Source organism: Phyllostomus hastatus, unplaced genomic scaffold, assembly GCF_019186645.2.
Source record: "Phyllostomus hastatus isolate PE091 unplaced genomic scaffold, TTU_PhHast_1.1 phas_contig_152, whole genome shotgun sequence".
Lineage (NCBI taxonomy): Eukaryota > Metazoa > Chordata > Mammalia > Chiroptera > Phyllostomidae > Phyllostomus > Phyllostomus hastatus.
The window spans coordinates 5,159,467-5,177,585 of NW_025333622.1; the positions used below are offsets into that span (position 1 = coordinate 5,159,467).

General features: G+C 33.0%; 1 protein-coding gene across 6 annotated transcripts in view; it reads right to left on the reverse strand.

The window, feature by feature from the left end:
* Nucleotides 1–18,119, reverse strand: part of CEP290 (centrosomal protein 290) — a 97,075-nt gene that overhangs the window by 62,295 nt on the left and 16,661 nt on the right. For 5 of the 6 annotated variants that reach the window (XM_045830411.1, XM_045830407.1, XM_045830410.1 and 2 more), the window contains 14 exons: nucleotides 17,387–17,510; nucleotides 13,217–13,389; nucleotides 12,344–12,506; nucleotides 10,386–10,486; nucleotides 10,223–10,310; nucleotides 9,137–9,249; nucleotides 8,189–8,959; nucleotides 7,275–7,359; nucleotides 6,579–6,721; nucleotides 4,334–4,498; nucleotides 3,339–3,488; nucleotides 1,669–1,784; nucleotides 351–453; nucleotides 31–261 (listed from right to left, as the gene is read on the reverse strand). In XM_045830411.1, the coding sequence (XP_045686367.1) occupies nucleotides 31–261; nucleotides 351–453; nucleotides 1,669–1,784; nucleotides 3,339–3,488; nucleotides 4,334–4,498; nucleotides 6,579–6,721; nucleotides 7,275–7,359; nucleotides 8,189–8,959; nucleotides 9,137–9,249; nucleotides 10,223–10,310; nucleotides 10,386–10,486; nucleotides 12,344–12,506; nucleotides 13,217–13,389; nucleotides 17,387–17,510 (2,526 nt within the window). The remainder of the gene's footprint in view (nucleotides 1–30; nucleotides 262–350; nucleotides 454–1,668; nucleotides 1,785–3,338; nucleotides 3,489–4,333; nucleotides 4,499–6,578; nucleotides 6,722–7,274; nucleotides 7,360–8,188; nucleotides 8,960–9,136; nucleotides 9,250–10,222; nucleotides 10,311–10,385; nucleotides 10,487–12,343; nucleotides 12,507–13,216; nucleotides 13,390–17,386; nucleotides 17,511–18,119) is intronic. The other variant, XM_045830412.1, reaches the window with a different exon arrangement.

Consider the following 18,119-nt stretch of genomic DNA (forward strand, 5'->3'; position numbering starts at 1 on the left):
TTTTCAGAGACAAAGGAAAATCAGATATACCTTAAATCGTTGTAAACGTCCAATTTTTTCACCAACTTCAGCTTCCATTGATATCAAGTCATTCTTCTGTTTCTCATTTTCTTTTCTAAGTTGGCGCTCCATTTCTACTAAAGTAGTGTATTGTCTTACGAGTGATTTTTCATTCACTTGCAAGACGGTGATTTTTCTACTATTTTCTGAAAGTGTTTTTTTCATTTCATCTGAATCCATCTGAAGAGTACTGAGCAAATTCTGCACAAAGGCACATTTATATTACTTGTTGAATCTAGCTATCTTAGTTTGTATAATATTGTATATTGGTTTTAAAAGGGTTTACCTACATTATATTCTTTTACTTTTATAGTATCTTGTTGAATTTGACTTTCAAGTTTTTTCTTTTCCTCTTTCATTGTTTCAGATTCTGTTTTCCAGGTCTCCTTTTCACTAGAAAAAAATAAAATGATGACATGGTAAACCTATTAAAATATTTAACTGCAGGAAGAGATAATAGTAATATTAGATTATGGAAATTTAAAGGTTGAATAAAACAAGAGACATCATAGCTACACAGTACCTAATAGCATAAGAATGTCAAAATTCTATTCAAAAGGGATTTAGCCTGGAAGTTATATTTTTTACTTAACAAATGCAGGGTAAAACATTTATTTCATCAATCATTTTTAATTATTCCATGAATCATCACTCTACAGTTGTTTCAATATAACAATTACTGCTGAACCTTACAAACATTTTAATAAAAATGAAAACCATTAGGAAAATAATCAATACCCCAAACAAATTCTGGACATCAGGTCTCAACTTTCTGACCCTACTCTTAAATTTGATTGTTAAATAGTTGCAATGTTCAGAATACAAACAAATTCAGAAATCATTAGACTTAAAGATATGGCATACACTGCTGCCTAACCAAGAGATATTCCACAGTCATCTGCAATCAGCTTGGCATAAATTAATTATGCTGTCATTTTCTCTGCCACTGAATGTGTAAGACTTGGATAACTCATTAGCCCAATTCTGGTAGTAAGATCTAAATCAGTCGGCCAACAGCCTCTGGAAAAAAAAATTTTTATCCAAATATAAAAAGTTGTGTGGAAAAAAATGCCCCTCTTCTTCAATGTGCAAAATGGTACCATCTTTCTTGAACACTTACACCTATTTTATAACCACAGTAGGAGATAATATGACCTACCCATAGGTCATATTAGAACAAATAATCACCCTCTGTTAGATCAGATAATCCCCCTTATGTTTAATCACCCTCAGTGTTTAAATCACCATTCATCAGGTATTCTAATCATTACTAAAAAATTATTCTACTGAGATACATGGGATGGCTGAGATAAGGAGAAACACATGAGTTCCTATGACAATTTGAATAATTATGATGGTGATGATGAATAAAGATTTATGAAGTGCTCATATCTGAGCATTCTCATATAGCTCAGTTGTTTCCCATCTCTCCTATGAAAAAGGTATTGTTACCACAGAATTTTATAGATACTAAATGAGACAGAGAAAGTGGAGAGGAAGGGGCAGGAGGGGATGGTAAAACAAAGTATCTAAACATTTTTATGTTATGTTCATCATTAACAAGAATATGCTGCAACTATATTTATAAAGTTTTGCCAACACTTATACCTTAGATATTCTTTATATAATAAGCTTTGTTGATGACGAATTACTGCAAATTTTCTGTTATAGTCTTCAAGAGAACCTTCTAAATCCTTTAACTTATTTTCTTTATATTCTAGTTCCTAAAAAATGGGTTTAGAAATGAAAAAAGCATCAGAATACACTTTAAATTTTAAGGTAGAAATTCATATTCTGACAAGATTATAGCAAAATACATAGCTGCCATGAGTCACCATAGCAGCAAAGATCTTAGTTTAAAGGCATATGGAATGAGGTAATATGTGTTAAAGAGAAGTAAACAGGTAAAATTAATTTTATCATATAAGATGGTTATAGTAACCAGCTAAATTATTAGATACAGTAGTTGCAAACTTACCTCTAGTCATTCAGCCCCACATAACCTTTCAAGAATATATACAATACACGCCCCCACTTGAATTATTCTTTCCAATTAATTATTTTCAAAGATAACAAAACTGAGACTTAGAAAGATTAAATAACTTACTCAACATTCATTAGCACTACCCTTGGCAACCATCTTGGCAACCATTTCCTAAGCACATATGCCAAGGCTGGTGCCAGGTACTTTAAATCGGTGCAGATGCAACACTGGTGGTCAGGTCTGTCTGGCTCCGAAGGCCTTGTGACTTCCCTCACTCTATGCTGCCTTAAGGATTGAGAGTCCAAGTACTTGTTTTACAATTTTGAACAGGTTTTCAGATTCTCAATCAGAGCTCTCTCCCTATTCTACCACAGTGCTTCTCATGTTTTTGTTTTTTTTTAATAAAGGTAAGACCATGCGTCTAATCTGAAGCAACATAATACTATAACGTCATTACTTGCTGATAGTGTCCCTATATTGTAAAAGAATAAGAGAAACTATAAAGAGTGCTAAAATTATGCATTTAAAAGTAATGTGTAACACTAATTATGAAGTGATATTCTAATAACTAGTTGATGTTCTACCTCTTTGATGCAGACAACATACCAAATCCAATATTCAAAAAATGATTAATGTAATACCAAATATAAAAAAAAGAATTTATAGTCTTAAGTATATTCAGAAACAGATTAGGAAAGGGAAACAAGTGCTCACAATCAAAATCGTATATTCATTTATTCTGAACCTATTTTTGTAATTATACTGTAAGGTATGTAATGTTATGGGCTTCGCACTTCAAATGAAATAATGAAAACCATCTTTCATTAGGCCATTCAGAATGACAATGGCACAAACAGCAAAACTGAGAAACACAGGGCAAACATTCTAATTTGCTGATGGATTAACCAACATTTTAGAAGATAAAGTTAAAAAAAAAAGTGAATGATTTTAATCATTACACTAAAAAGCAGTGTCAGACTTTGTTCACTTGAATTGCTTTTCTAACCATCAATAAATAAAAGTGCTTACTTCATTCCTACCTTATAGTAGCTGCATATTATTCTACCTGTTAATCGTATATTTCATATAAATAATACCTATGTGAACAGGAGTGTCAGCATGCTTCTCATGCAGATAAATGGAATAAACTGACTTTATTCATAACATTCCATCTAATATGAAAATCCATTAACATATACCTATTAACATGCTAAGAACTCAAAAAACAGATTAAGACTAAATTTAAGAACATACTACCTAGTGTTTTGGTTTTTCACATGTAAAATTTCAGTACCTGTAAAATATGTATTAAATATTCATTCAGAGAATTAATAATATTGGCACTAGATGGTGCTATCCCATCAGGCAAGTCTATCCCTTTAAAAACAACATTTGATCCTTCTGATTGCCGTAAAAGGCTGATTTCATTTTCAAGATGATCTATCTGAAAAACAAACAGTTCAGGAATGAGAATCACATCTCTTACACTCAAAAAAAGGCAGATTGAAAGCACTAACTTATATTCCACTGGGTATTTTTATTGTTTTATGTTTTTATTTATTTATTTTTTTTGAAAAAGGGGAAAGAAGGGAGAAAGAGAGAGAGATAAACATAGATGTGAGAGAGAAACATCAATCAGTTGCTTCTCATATGTGCCCTGACCACGGATCAAACCTGCAACCCCGGCATGTACCCTAACCAGGAACTGAACCAGAGACCTTTTGCTTTGTGGAAAAATGCCCAAATAACTGAGCCACATCAATTAGGGCACCTACTTAATATTTTTAAAAAGTAGATATATGAGCATCCTCTGTCAGGAATTAATTAAACCATAATTTAATTTCTACTTTGAAATGCCTTAGTGTACACTTAGAATTTTTGTATTATTTTATATTATAAGGCACTTCTTTTTATTTTTTAAAAGATTTTATTTATTTATTTTTAGAGAGAGAGGACAGGAGAAAGACAAAGAAACATCAACGTGTGGTTGGTTGCCTTTTGTACACCCCCAACTGGAGTCCTGGCCTGCAACCCAGGCAGGTTCCCTGGCTGGGAATCCAAACAGTGACCTTTTGGTTTGTAGGCTGGCACTCTATCCACTGAGTCACATCAGCCAGGGCTATTTTTCAACTTAACTTTATGTTTAAGAAAAATTCAAACAGGTGTTTTTTAAACTTTGAAAGAATTAATTTAAGGGACACTCACATGAAGTAATCATTAAAAAAAAAGGTTTCATAGCATATCTATGTCCCATGCTTAGCATTTTCTTTTATTTGATAAAATTCTCACCTTTAGATTTGCTTTTGCCAGCTGCTGAGAATAACTGATAACCTCATTCCGAGTTTCCCTGAGCTCCTGCCTTAATTCTTCATTCCTTCCAGTAAGTTGATCAACTTGAGCTTTCAAATGGAGATTGGCATCAAAGATTCCTTCTGCATTCTTTGATTCTATAGCCTAACAGATTTAGATATATTGAAAAAATGTGAAGAAAAAACACTAAAATCATAGTTAAAAAATTTATTTAAGTAAAACTCACCTTTAAGCATTTTACTATTTCCATTTAATAACAAAATATGCCAAATATATTCCTTATTAATTTAAATTTATAAAACTATATTAACTTACATTAGTATTACAAGCATAGTAACTACTTCATTATAACAATTAACAAACATCTAGCTAAATTTAGTAGACTGGTACACTAGTAAAACAACCAGACAGAAATAAGATGACTAGGGTTCAAATCTTAACCAATCTCTTACTAGCTGGGCAAGTGACTTAAATTCTTTATACTTTAGTTTCCTTATCTCTAAAGAAGAGGAAATAATATTACCTCTGTCAACTTTACAAGTATTTATATAATCAAAATTAGATATATATGAAAATTCTTTGAAGCTATGTAGCACTTGAATTTAAAGCATGAGCAAGGGAATGAAACAGCTATTACATTAAATTAAGTAAATTTCTCATTGCTTCCTCTCCACATTTAAGTATGCATGGTATCAAGTGCAAAGTATGATAACATGGTATCATCTAAGAGTGCTGGATAAGCAAAAATAATGTCAAATATTAAAATATCAAGTGGCTTCACTGGTCCTAATTCTCCAATAATCATATACCCACATACACATCTACATAATACATGCATATAAATATACTTGGACTTTAAAAGAACTATACGGAATAACCTGTTAATGCAAAGTAAAATTTCAGAAATGAAGGTAGAAGGCAGAGTGGTAAGGTGAGTAAAACTGAATGTAATCTCACACTCAGGAAGGTGATCAGGGATTTAACTCTGGGAAGCAGATTTATAAAAGTAAGCCTGTATCCTAAGGAGATCAGAGCAGGCCATGTGCAGTAATAAGTCATACTAGCTCAAAAAGGACACCAGGAAGGCAGAAGTGGGTAGAAGGGGATATTCTGATGGGTAACAAAGGAGTCTGGTTAGTTGTCTTGCTAAGAAATAGAACCACGTTGTCTACATGGTCCTAAGACTCTCACCCTCCCACATTTAAGAAGTGAATACAAAAACAACTACTTATAAATTCCAGAAAATAAACAAAAATAAGCAGATTTGGGGGAGGAACTTGAACTTTAAAAACAGGACCAGCCAGGAGTGATTTGCCATTTTTAAAGCTTTACTCTGAGGACAGCCTGCAATTTCAGTGACCTGTCAACTTTCTGTCCTAGAAAACCAGAGGACAGGGCCAGCCCTAAGTAACAGGAAAGTGAGACGGGAATCCCAGATATAAAAAAGCTAGCAAAAGGGATTTCCAAACTCTGTATAAAACCTCTGCCAGGTTTGAAGCTCACCATTGAAGCAAAAGAAGGGAAATAAATGACAGAGGAAAATATCAGTAAACTTAAAGAAAAATCAGCAACAATTATACAACTGGGAGAAGAAAAGATAAAAAATTAGGGAAAAAAATGAACAGAGTTTCAGGGACCTGTGGAAAATATCAAAAGAACTAAAATGTTTCTTTCACTGGAGTTCCAGAGGAAATGGTACAGAAAAAACAATTTAAAAAATTACAGCCCTGGCTGGCGTAGCTCAGTGGATTGAGCACGGGCTGCGAACCAAAGTGTCACAGGTTCGATTCCCAGTCAGGGTATATGCCTGGGTTGTAGGCCATGACCCTCAGCAACCGCACATTGATGTTTCTCTCTCTCTCTCTTTCTCCCTCCCTTCCCTCTCTAAAAATAAATAAATAAAAATCTTAAAAAAAAATACTGATGGAAAATTTCCCAACTGTGGTGACTCAAGAGGCCTAGCAAACCCCAAACAGGATACATACACATGTACACAAATGTGAACTGCATGCACACATGCACATCACAGTCAAACTGGTAAAAACTACAGGTAAAGAGAAAGTTTTGAAAGCAGGCTGAGAAAAAATACACATTACATACAGGGAAGAATGACTCAAATGATGGCAAATGTCTCATCAGTAACTAAGGAGACCAGTAGATAGCGAACAACATTACTAAAGTGATGAAACAACAAAATGAAACAATTAATACAAAAAAACCTTACATTAACTAGTCTTTCAAGGCTAGGAATAATTAGAGATGTTTCTCCTCCTTTATCATCAGGCTCTTTCTGCATTTCCTGAATAGCTTGCAGTATTTCTTTCATACCTTCTTCAAGTTGTTTGTTTTCTTCAACCAATTCTTTTACTAAAATGACATATTTTCCTCATTGAATGAACAAATCTTTTTCATAATTTACACTATTCTATATAGATGACAAATAATATACATATAGTAAAAATAGTCCATTTATAAAATGCAAATGCAAATAAATATATTTAAAAAGTTCAACAATAAATGCCAAGTGTGAATAGTTGAGCTGAAAATAAACCTATTGAAATCATATGCATATACATATACCACATAGCTCAAAGAAATAAATTGTAAACACATTTTGCCTTCACTGTATGTTACATTTTTTCAAAAACTATTTACTTTAACTAGAGAACAAAAGAGAATAAATTTATTTATAATCACAAAAATATTCACACTAAGAACATTCTCAGAATCTAGATATAACAAGACAAACCAAATGGATGAAAGAGACTAACATCTATATTTTATGGAGGAAAATAAGGCTAACATACATTAGAAAACAGAGTATATTAAAATAGATTAGAAAATAAGAGTGTATTTCAGACCTATGATTTTCAGTATAGGATAAATAAGTATGGAAAAATAAGAGATAATAGTAACTTACGTTTTTTCTGAAATTTGGCTATTATTGTTTTACTTTTTTCTAAATCTCTTTCTTTTTCAATTAGTTCTCTTGAAAGAAATTCACTCTGAACAAAACATAAGGAAAATAAATTTTTTTTACAAAATATCACAATAGTTTAATTTTGAAATTTCAAGAAAGTTTGATCAACTGAGATTTAACACACCAAATACAAGCTATAGATATAACAGCAGTCATAAAAATAAAACAAAATCTCAAAGGTAAAACAGATGGCGATCCTTCTCTATTTTCTCCCTCTTTCACACCCATGGCAAAAAGCAAACAGATATAATGTAGGTTTTTTTTCTTTAGTGCCACAAAAATCTCTTTTACTGTTCATACTTATCTATTCTGCCTGGCTTCTATAATATTCAAGTTCTATTTCTGCATTTCTTCTTTGTACTTCCTTGAGCAATAAATCCTATGCCATGACTTCATGCTAAAGAAATACTTAATAAATTAGGTAAGTGAATGAGTTTATATCAAATTAACTACATTTTTAGATTTTTAAAAAATAGAATGAGCATAAATTAATGTCAATGTGCAAACATTAAAAAATCTTATTCTATCCCTGACAGATGTGACTCAGTTGGCTGGGTATTGTCCTACAGAGCAAAAGGTTGCTGGTTCGATTCCTGGTCAGGGCACATGCCTGGGTTACGGCCAGTCCCTAGTCAGGGCACATGTGAGAAGCAAACTGATAGATGTTTCTCTCATACGCTGATGTTTCTCTCCTTCTCTTTCTCCCTCCCTCCCTCTCTCTTTAAAAATAAATAAATAAATAAACAAATAAATAATCTTTAAAAATTCTTATTATAATTACTTATAGAACTTTGTTAGAAAAGTACTTAAAAAAGAAAAGCAATCCTAGGAATGTAATTTGGTGGAAAGCTCACCTGAGATCTAAGAAATACTAGTTCTCTCCACATATGTTCTATAACATTTTCAAGTGGATCTATCTGAGAAAATTTTGATTGTGCAGTAATAGATACAGGTTCTGGAAGATTAACTTCAAGTCTACTTTTCAAAATCTCTGCCTGTAAGGGTATTTCACTTTTTCTTGTATCTTCTTTCAAACTGCTATCAGCATATTTTACATGGGTATGAACCTGTTCATCTTCTGATGTTACTACTTGTGATTTATCCATGTCAGCTTTATCATCATGAATTCGTGGACAAAATATTGCAGATTTTTGTCTAAGTGATAACTTCTTCATTAAGTCTGACGCTGTTGATAAAGCTCGTAAAGATGAAGTGCTTTTTAGTGTGAAACTTGTCTTCTCAGGTGCGTGATGGATTCTTAACACTTTCTTCATAGAGTCGTCAGAAAGAGAGTATAGGAGTTCATTTACTTCTTCATGACTCTCGCTACTAAAGGTATTGACTAACGATTCTAGATTTCCTAAAGATTGTAGACATGGTGCTTTAAAAATCTCCCTTATTGTAATAGCTTCTGGAAGTGTATTGTCTTTCACTTGTGTAGATGAAGAATGTCCAGTTAAAGAGACAAAAGGTTCCACTTCATTTGCTACACTATGATGAACTTCAGATAGCATTCTTGGTAACGATCCTACCGTCATATCCTCTTCTGACTCTTTCTGATATGCTTTTGGGATACTGAGTGATGCTCTCCTATGCAGCAGCTCTATTTTATCTGAACTCCTAATCTGTATGCAGGGTAAATGATATCTCATTAATCAATCTTTGAACCAACAAACTGTTTAAATAAAAAAACATTTTTCTTTTATTTAACTTTTAAAAAATGCCCAAAATGAGATAGTGGGACAAAAATAAAAGAACTGACATTTTTCTTTATTCTCTTTGCAATAGCAAATACTGTTTACCTTTGAATGTGCTGCACTGATATTTTCAAGGCCTGTGATATCAAATTTTCTTTCTCCCATTCTACTTGCTTGAGAAAAGTTTTCTGTTAGGTTCAGGTCCTCAACTTTTAGTCCTGCATATAAAAGAGATAACAAATCAGACATAAAAATAACTCTTCTATTATTTGAACACTTTCATTCTTAAAAAGTAGAATCAAGTTTTAACTCAAAAAAAGTTAGAATGATTATTTCCAAAATCCTGGATCCCCATGTAGCCTATACAACCTTCTGACTTAACTTACTTTTAATAAAGTATTAATATGAGAAACTAATATACTTTATTTCTCTATCATTCCTTATCCCTTATATATATTTAAAAGTATTAATAAGTACTAAAATAGTTAAAGACACATATAAAGAAACTATACAAGAAACATGAATGAGAAAACTAGTTAATATACTAATAAATTATGAAGTTTTGTCCTTCTAGAAATTTTTTTGATGTATAGTAGAAACCAAAATGCTAAAAAAATAAATAAATAAACGAAGAACTCAGTTGTTCATAGTTACTTATGGACTTAGAAAGTTAAAAGCAAATTTCTTCTCTATGGTCTTCAATAGCTATAAAAAACTTAACCAACTGTTCTTTTTATATCATTTAAGCTAAACAAACAAAAAATGTTAATTTTTATTCTACAAAACATTATGTAGTAAAGAATAATGTACAAAGAAAAGTTTTCAATGCAAAACTCTCTTAAAGATAAGTATTATCAGTAACATATATTAACAAAAATTGCTAAGTTTTATCATTACTAATCATAACTTATTTGGATTGTCTACAAATTAATAGAGACTTTACTATAAATTTTCAAAAGTCCATGATTTTGAAAGGTTTTCGTTCATTTGTTTTTTTATATTTTTATCAGTTTCAGATTTAGGACTGGACCCAATAACACTCATTTACATAATCTTCATTAGGCCATTATTTTCACTTATTAAACTTTTAGCAGAACCATGTAACTAAGAGATAATGTTATGCAGAAAATTTCAGATCCAGACAGTTCATTTTCTAATGACTCTTTAAAGGTTTGGAATAACTAAGTATACCTGAAGTTGCAGTTCTTTTTCCTTTTTCTTGAGCCATTTGGCGAATTTTTTTTTTCAGATCAAGTCGTTCTTCCTCTAAACTTTCAATCTACAAAGTATAAACTATTAGTATTTTTCTTTAGTTCAATCAGAAAAATAACCGACTACTGACTACTAAACTTGCCTCTTTCAAAAGAATCTGGTTTTCGGCTCTGTATTGTTGCTGTTTTAAATTTTTTCTATTTCTAAATTCAGTTAAATCAATCATTGTCTTCGGTTCAAGGCCTAAAGTAGAAAGTAATATGATTAAAACCTTATCAACATCAAATGAACTACAAAAACTTCATATAGCAACTAGTTATCATCAAGCAGCCGGTTAGAATTAAATCAGCATCACTACAGAACAGGGCACATTTTGTGCAAGAATATTCCTGATGCTTGAGCTGTAACCATAATGGAAATCCTAACAGTTTGAACTATAACTCTCCAAGTTCAAATTTTATCAAAATTATTAATGGAAGTCCTGAAAATAACTATTTAGGGTCAGTCTTTTCCATGTCTGGCACTAGACATGTAGAGGCACTAAAAATGTAGCAATTAAGGACAGAAGCTTTGGAAAACAGACTTGGATTCAATTCCCATTATTAACTAAGTCATAGGGAAAATATTGTGTGTACATATTTTATTTGGCTTGTTGTCAGGGATATAATGAAACCAATCCAAATAAAATACTTAGTACAGTGCCTGGCACATAGTAGTCATTATTTAATATTAATATCAAGAATATTGGATGTTCTGCCTATGGAATAGCCACTGTCTGTCTCAGTGCTTCACTAATTAACTCTTTTCACTTACAACTGTAAAAAGTAAATAAATAAAATATTAGCATGACTAGTGTGCCTGTCTCCTAACTTCTTATTATAATATTTAAGCAGCTATGATCTGAAAACCAGATATCAAAACTGTCCTATGTAATTATAACCAAATTTTGCAGCCTTTACAACCCAGGAAATCTCGTGTTTTGACAGCCATCTAGAAGGCTCAGTTATCTTTAGGGACTTCTAGACTGAAGTGGGCTGTGATCTGGTAGGTGAAGTTATCCAATAGTTTAACTTGAGGTCCTGGCATAACTCTAGGTCCTAGTTAGACACTTGCTTACAAATAAATAATCTGTATAACATATTTATTTTTCCTTCCTCTAGAGAATAGTTTTTACAGATGATCATGTTAATTCTAAGAAAGCATTAACTGGTATTTACGAAGTAAAATAAAATCATTATTTAGCCTGGCTGGCGTAGCTCAGTGGATTGAGCACGGGCTGCGAACCAAAGTGTCGCAGGTTCGATTTTATTTTAAGTACCCCAGTCAGGGTACATGCCTGGATTGCAAATTATGACCCCCAGCAACCGCACATTGATGTTTCTCTCTCTCTCTCTCTCTCTCTCTCTCTCTCTCTCTCTCTCTCCCTCCCTCCCTTCCCTCTCTAAGAATAAATAAATAAATAAATAAAATCTTTAAAAAAATCATTATTTAGATCTTTATTTTCATTTTAAAGTAGCAATTTAGATTGAATTGTCATAACATTAAAACCAGTAATATTCACTAATAAACTATTCGTTGAAATCAATATAAAAGCCCCTCAAGCTATACTTAATAATTACTTCTTAAAATCAATAGTAACCTTAAAAGAGCCAAAGAAAAGCATCAGCAGTCTAAATTATAAAAGTGAAGGACTTAAAAACTCTTAAAAAGGTTTAAATAGTATTTCTAAATGTCCTCATGAATTCTTCTCAAACAAGAGCAAAAATGGCATGTTGAAAAAAGTAAAGGGTTAACTTCTAACATGTGCTATTAACTTAGTAGACTTCCATTTTTTAAATGAGCAATTGTTATTAAGGAGATCCTGACCCACATAAAGCAGTGCTCCAGGCCTGCCTGCCCACACCTCATCCCCCATCAAATCCCAGTCCTACTTCAACTAGAGTAGCTACACTTTCATTTGTTTTAAATATTTTTATAGGAGAATTTATTTTTTTAAAAAAGCATTCAACTATTTAAATAATAACAAGCTATCAAAAAGAAAAACTGAAAATGACTTAACAATTAGGATTAGACAAAATACATATCTTAAAGACTACTCACCCACACGCTCTCGAAGTGCCTCATTTTCATCGAGGAAGTCATTGATCTTCATCTCAAGTTTATTGATTTCCTTTGTCAATACTTCAATCTCTTGATCTCTTATTTTAATTTGGTTTTTACAATTCTTTATTTCAATAACAGCATCTTCTAAACCGTATACTCCCTAAAAATATCCAATGCAATTTAAATATAACATGATTTATTTGAATAAATTATCAAACTCATGAATTTATTTTCTTATTAAGTCTGAGGGTAAGTACACATACACCTAGGGTTTACTAAACTCTGCTTTTTATTGTGCCTTTAAAAAACAAGTCCACTAATAATGACCATGGAAAATGGAAGAGTTGGTATTTTTCCAATACAGCATCCTAAACTCATAACATTACATGCAAATCACTTTACCAAATATACAAAAGGAACAGTAAGGGTCAATCAGCAATACAATTAGAATATTTCAATCATCAGATGACTAACTTAGTGGTAATCAGATTTAAAAATATAGAAAGTACAAAGTCAGACTGTGCTGGCATGGTAGGCAACGAAGCCGGTCCTGTTCACAACTTTTATCAAACTACCCAGGGGAATAACATCCACATGGCGGCAGCTCAATAACACAGGCTGCCAAGAAGCCAATCCTGCTGCTTCACGAAAGCTGATTATCTGGGCAAGTGATTTAAAAACAATTCTCTCTCCTGACAGAAAGTAAATGCTACTCAAAGGTTTGAATTATTTCGTATAAATTAGGATAACCTTTATCATAAGACACTTCTGGAATGTTTTAAATGGTATGCAGTAAATGACACAGAACAGCCTAACTGTGGGTGGCAAGAATCATTCTAAACCCCTTAATTGACAAGAAAAAATACATACCGATTCATAATCTTTTAATCGCTTCAGAGTCTCCACTAGTTCTTTATCCTTTTCCCTAGCATCAGCCTCAGCCAGTTCAGCTGTTCTCTCCGCCTCTCTAGTTTTCTCTTCTAAAATTTGAACTTTAGACTGAATTTTCATATAATGGGTCTGTTGAGAAAGTGTTGAAGCTCCTAGAAGGTAAATATAAAATCACTAATGAATAGAATTGAATAGTTATTCCTTTAAACCATTGATTCCAATATGGAGTGCAGGAAAAGTGGTATGTGACTAAAAATATACCACTTTAATATTATAATTTTATACTTGTAAAATAAAGTTATAATTTGGTTTTATTAACAAAACAAACTAAAACGGTAAAATTCAATAAAATCCTTTTAGCTGAAGGAGTATGGATTATAAAATATAGCAAAACACTGCAAGCATATGTTCCTAATATGCAACCTCTCTTCTGTCCACTGAAATAGAACAACAGGTTTTTAGCTGGACACATGACCACATGAAGTCACCACTAAATTTCTACTTATACTCCAGCAGCTATGCAGTCATGTGACTAATGGGGTTTAGACAGCAAAGCCATGTGTATATTTCAAGGAATGTTTTTAAAGGAAAGAAGGGTATCTTTTTTTCCTCTTCCCTCCCTCCTGGCAGCTAGAATATACATACTGAGGAGAGAACGCAAACAGTCTTCTTAGAACATGTTGGAAACCACATGTTGAAATAGGCAGAATAACAAGATACAGGGTGCCTAACATCTGGTATTTGTGCAGCTATCACACTAACCCTTAACTAGTTGCCTCACTTTTGTTTATATCATGAAAGATATATTCTTATCCTGTTTAAACCACTATTAAATCTGATACCTGTCACCTATAGCTAAACTTAAACCTAATAGCTTAAAAAATCCCTCCTTTATTATCTTTATTTTTAAAAGATTTTATTTATTTATTTATTTATTTATTTAGAGAGGGAAGGGAGAGAAATAGAGAGAGAGCGAGAGAAACATCAATGTGCGGTTGCTGGGGGTTATGGCCTGCAACCCAGGCATGTACCCTGGCTGGGAATCGAACCTGCAACACTTTGGTTCGCAGCCCATGCTCAATCCACTGAGCTACGCCAGGCAGGGCTCCTCCTTTATTATCTTACCAAACTGTTGCTAGACCAAAATATAGTATTCCTATCACTATAAAATCTATTGACCTAACTCATTCTTATAGTCATCCATAATAACCATCTACTGATTTACTGGGTATATACTTATATATAGGCATTGGGCTAGCACAGGAGATCACATCTGCACAAGAAATGAGCCCTCCTCTCTGGAGCGAACAGCCTAGCTGGAGAATGACAGACTTGAGTTGTCCCCAAAACCTATTTTCCCTTTCTTCCACATGACCCTCCCCAATATCTACCTGCCTGTCCTTCAGGAATGTACCCCTTGCCTCTTGCCCCCTCTTCCTCCATCTCGCTGTTTGGAATGTGGATGTGAATGTAAAGCTCCATTTTGGATGAGGCAGATGAAAATAACACCCTTATGCAATGGTCTAATTCCACTGCACAAGAAATAAATTTCCATCTTGACTGTGCAACCATTTTGCAGATTTGTTTCTGACAGCTAAACCTAATCCTAACCAATGAAGAGAGAAACACCATTAGCTGTCATATTTACAAGTTATATTCAAGATATAAAGCAGACTGCAGGCCACATATATGTGGGCTTTACAGGTCAGATGCTGTAACTGATTGAAGTGTCATTAGGTTAGACCTTTCCCTTATACAATAGCAGAGACCAACCGCCACTTTTTCTCCTGGTGGTTGGAATACATAACACCTGTAATATTAGTCATGCTTTTAAAGCAGTTTAAACTTCTGAAAAAGTGTAATTCTGATATATACATAATATACACACATATAGAAATATGTACATCAAGTGGGCCTTGATGCTGCTCAGCAATCACACTACATTTCCTTAGTTTGTTCATTCTTCCAGATGGCCATTTCATACTTTCACTTCCATACTCTGTCCTCACACTTCTAACACACATTCCACTGTCTTCACTTTCAGCTGAGAACCGTGCTTCCCGTTCACTGAGAAAACAAAAGCAATTGGTAAAGAAGTTCTACAAGTTCTCACTATCACGACATCTACCCAGCCACCTGCCTCTGTATACACTCCACCATCCGTGTTCTTATTATGGATGAAACTTCTGTGCTCCTAAGGCCAATTGCTCCTCCAGAGTACTGTATTACCATACCATTGCCTTCTCAAGAGATACTGCTCCAGAAGGTTCTTCTCTCCCTTCCCTACTTCATTAATTCATTATTTCTTCTTTAATGGATCTTTCCCATTAACCTAGAAGCATGATTATTTCTTCCATTTTAAAGAAAAAAAAATACTTTCATCACCCCTTTTTCCTGTCAAGGAACCACTACTTTTCTCATTTCCTTCACAGAAACACTTCTTACGAGTCTAAATCTGTTCTTTCATCATGAACCGAAAATGACCACTGCTAAGTCCAATGGTCAAGTTTTGGTGCTCATATTGACTTACCACCAGCAGTGAATACAACCTGAACACAGTTATTTATTCTCTTCCTTGATGACATTGCTCATATGGTTTTCAGAACTCTACATGCTCCTGGTTTTCCTCCCATCTTCCTAGCCAATCCTTTTCATTCTCCTTTGGTTGTTCCTTTTCACCTCCCTAGCCTCTAAAGTAAAAGTTCTCCAGGGCTCAGTCTTTAGATTTGCCTTCTTAACCAATATTTTCTCCCTTGATCTCAGCCAGCTGTGTGATTTCAACTACCATTTTTATGCACCTGGTTCCCAAATTTACATTTTTTGGCCTAGATTGTTCTCTTGAACCTCAGACTTTTATACACAAGAGCTTACTTAACACTTTCACTCAAATATCTAATAAGCATCTTAAATTTGGCATGCCTTGTTTAACGAAATGCCTGGTCATCACTGAACATGCCGTTTCCACAACATTCCCAAGTGTTCAGACTAAGCATCCTGATAACTCCCTCACATCATGCATATGATCTGCTGGCAAATTTAATTTCTATCACCTTCAAAATACAACAGAACTGAATACATCTAATAACCCCACTGCTCTAAGCTACTATTACCTCTCCAAAGGTTATTACTACTAATAATATTATTGCAATAGTCTTATAATAATAGTCTTCTTCTGTCCTTACCACTCCTATACTTTATAACAGACACAACCTAACTCAAATTACATCACTCTTGTCTTAAGAAACATTCTTTGGTGTCCCTTCTCTCTTAAAAGCCAAAGTCCTTATAATTAACTGTAAGACGCCATATGACATGGCTCCTGGTTACCTTTCCAATCTCATCACTAACTATTGCCCCACTTGCTCAAACATGCATGGCATACTCCTGCTTGTGCCTTTGCACTTACTCTCATTCCTTAGGGACATCTGCATGGTTCACTCCCTCACCTTCTTTTAGTCTTTATTCAGATATCTCCTCAAGGAGGCTTTTGCTTCACTATTTAAATTACAGCCACATCACCAACCACAAACACTATAATACCACTGACAGTTACATACATACACATAGATTCACCTGCTAGTTTCCCTTTGTGCCTTATTTTTTACCTTCAGCAATTAGAATAAATATCATAAACTTATATGAATAGTTTGCATTAATATGTTCTCATATAACTATAGTATGTAGTTCTGTGGAAGTATAAGACCACTGATGTTTTAAGGGTTTATATTCAGAGTATTTGATGTGTTAGACAAAGTATTATGACCCAGGGTAGGAAGAATATGATAGGACAATTAGATTGTAAGGTTAATTCAAATGGTGACAAGCACCAGTACTGCTGAAAACTATGGGCAATACTGCGACATTGATCACAATTTTACATTCTTTGTTAATTACAAAAAGGGGTTGAATAAGTATAATCAATTACATCACCATTTTTCATTTCTTTCATACAGTCAATCTAGTAACAAGTAAGATATGTAAAGTAGTTAATAATATCCTACATGATTTTTTGAAAATATAAAATTCAAATAGAGAAAAACCCACAATATAGCTTTGACACAACATGAGTTTGGGTTAATAAAAATATTTTAAAATGTAACAATATATAAACTATTTAACTATTAATATACTTATAAAATATTAAATTACCTTTGTTTCTTTGGAGCTCATTTTTCAAATCTTCAATAATAAAAGTACTTTTTTCCATTTCTTTTGTGTATTGTTCTACTTGCTCAGTAAGCATTTTAATATGACTATCTCGTTCTTGTATCCCCTATAAAATATTTTTGAATATTATATATTATCTTTTTATGAATATTAACATACATTTTAAGAATAAGAAAAAATTTAGGTCTTATTTTTTTAACAGAACTACAGAATATAATTTTTGTGGTCAAAACTATGTCTTTCACTATTTTATATATTTCAAGTGTACTCTACAGTGCTAAGAACATTGCTGTCACTCTAATACTTAAAGAAAATTTAATGGTTAACACTCCACCAAATAGGAATTATAGAACTCTAACATTTGTGGCTTCTTGGGACTCTTTTTATGTTTCTTTCCCTCATCATTCACCCAATCCCATTCACCATTTTGTATGTTTGTGTTTAGCCCTGTGCATTCTTATTTACTCAATTTAGATTCCCCCCCTACATTCAAAATTATTGTTCCTTGAAATTGTTCTTACTCACCAAATACTTCCAAAATTTCCTTATTTCTTCTGAACTATGAATACAGAACATTGATAATGAAAGTGTAACTTCTTTCTATATAAATATATTTGTACTAAAAATGAAATCCTTATAACCACAAATTATAACCTCACTTTTAGCTCACTTCAGTGTTACCTAAACAGTGTTTAAGATATTTTAGCACTAACGT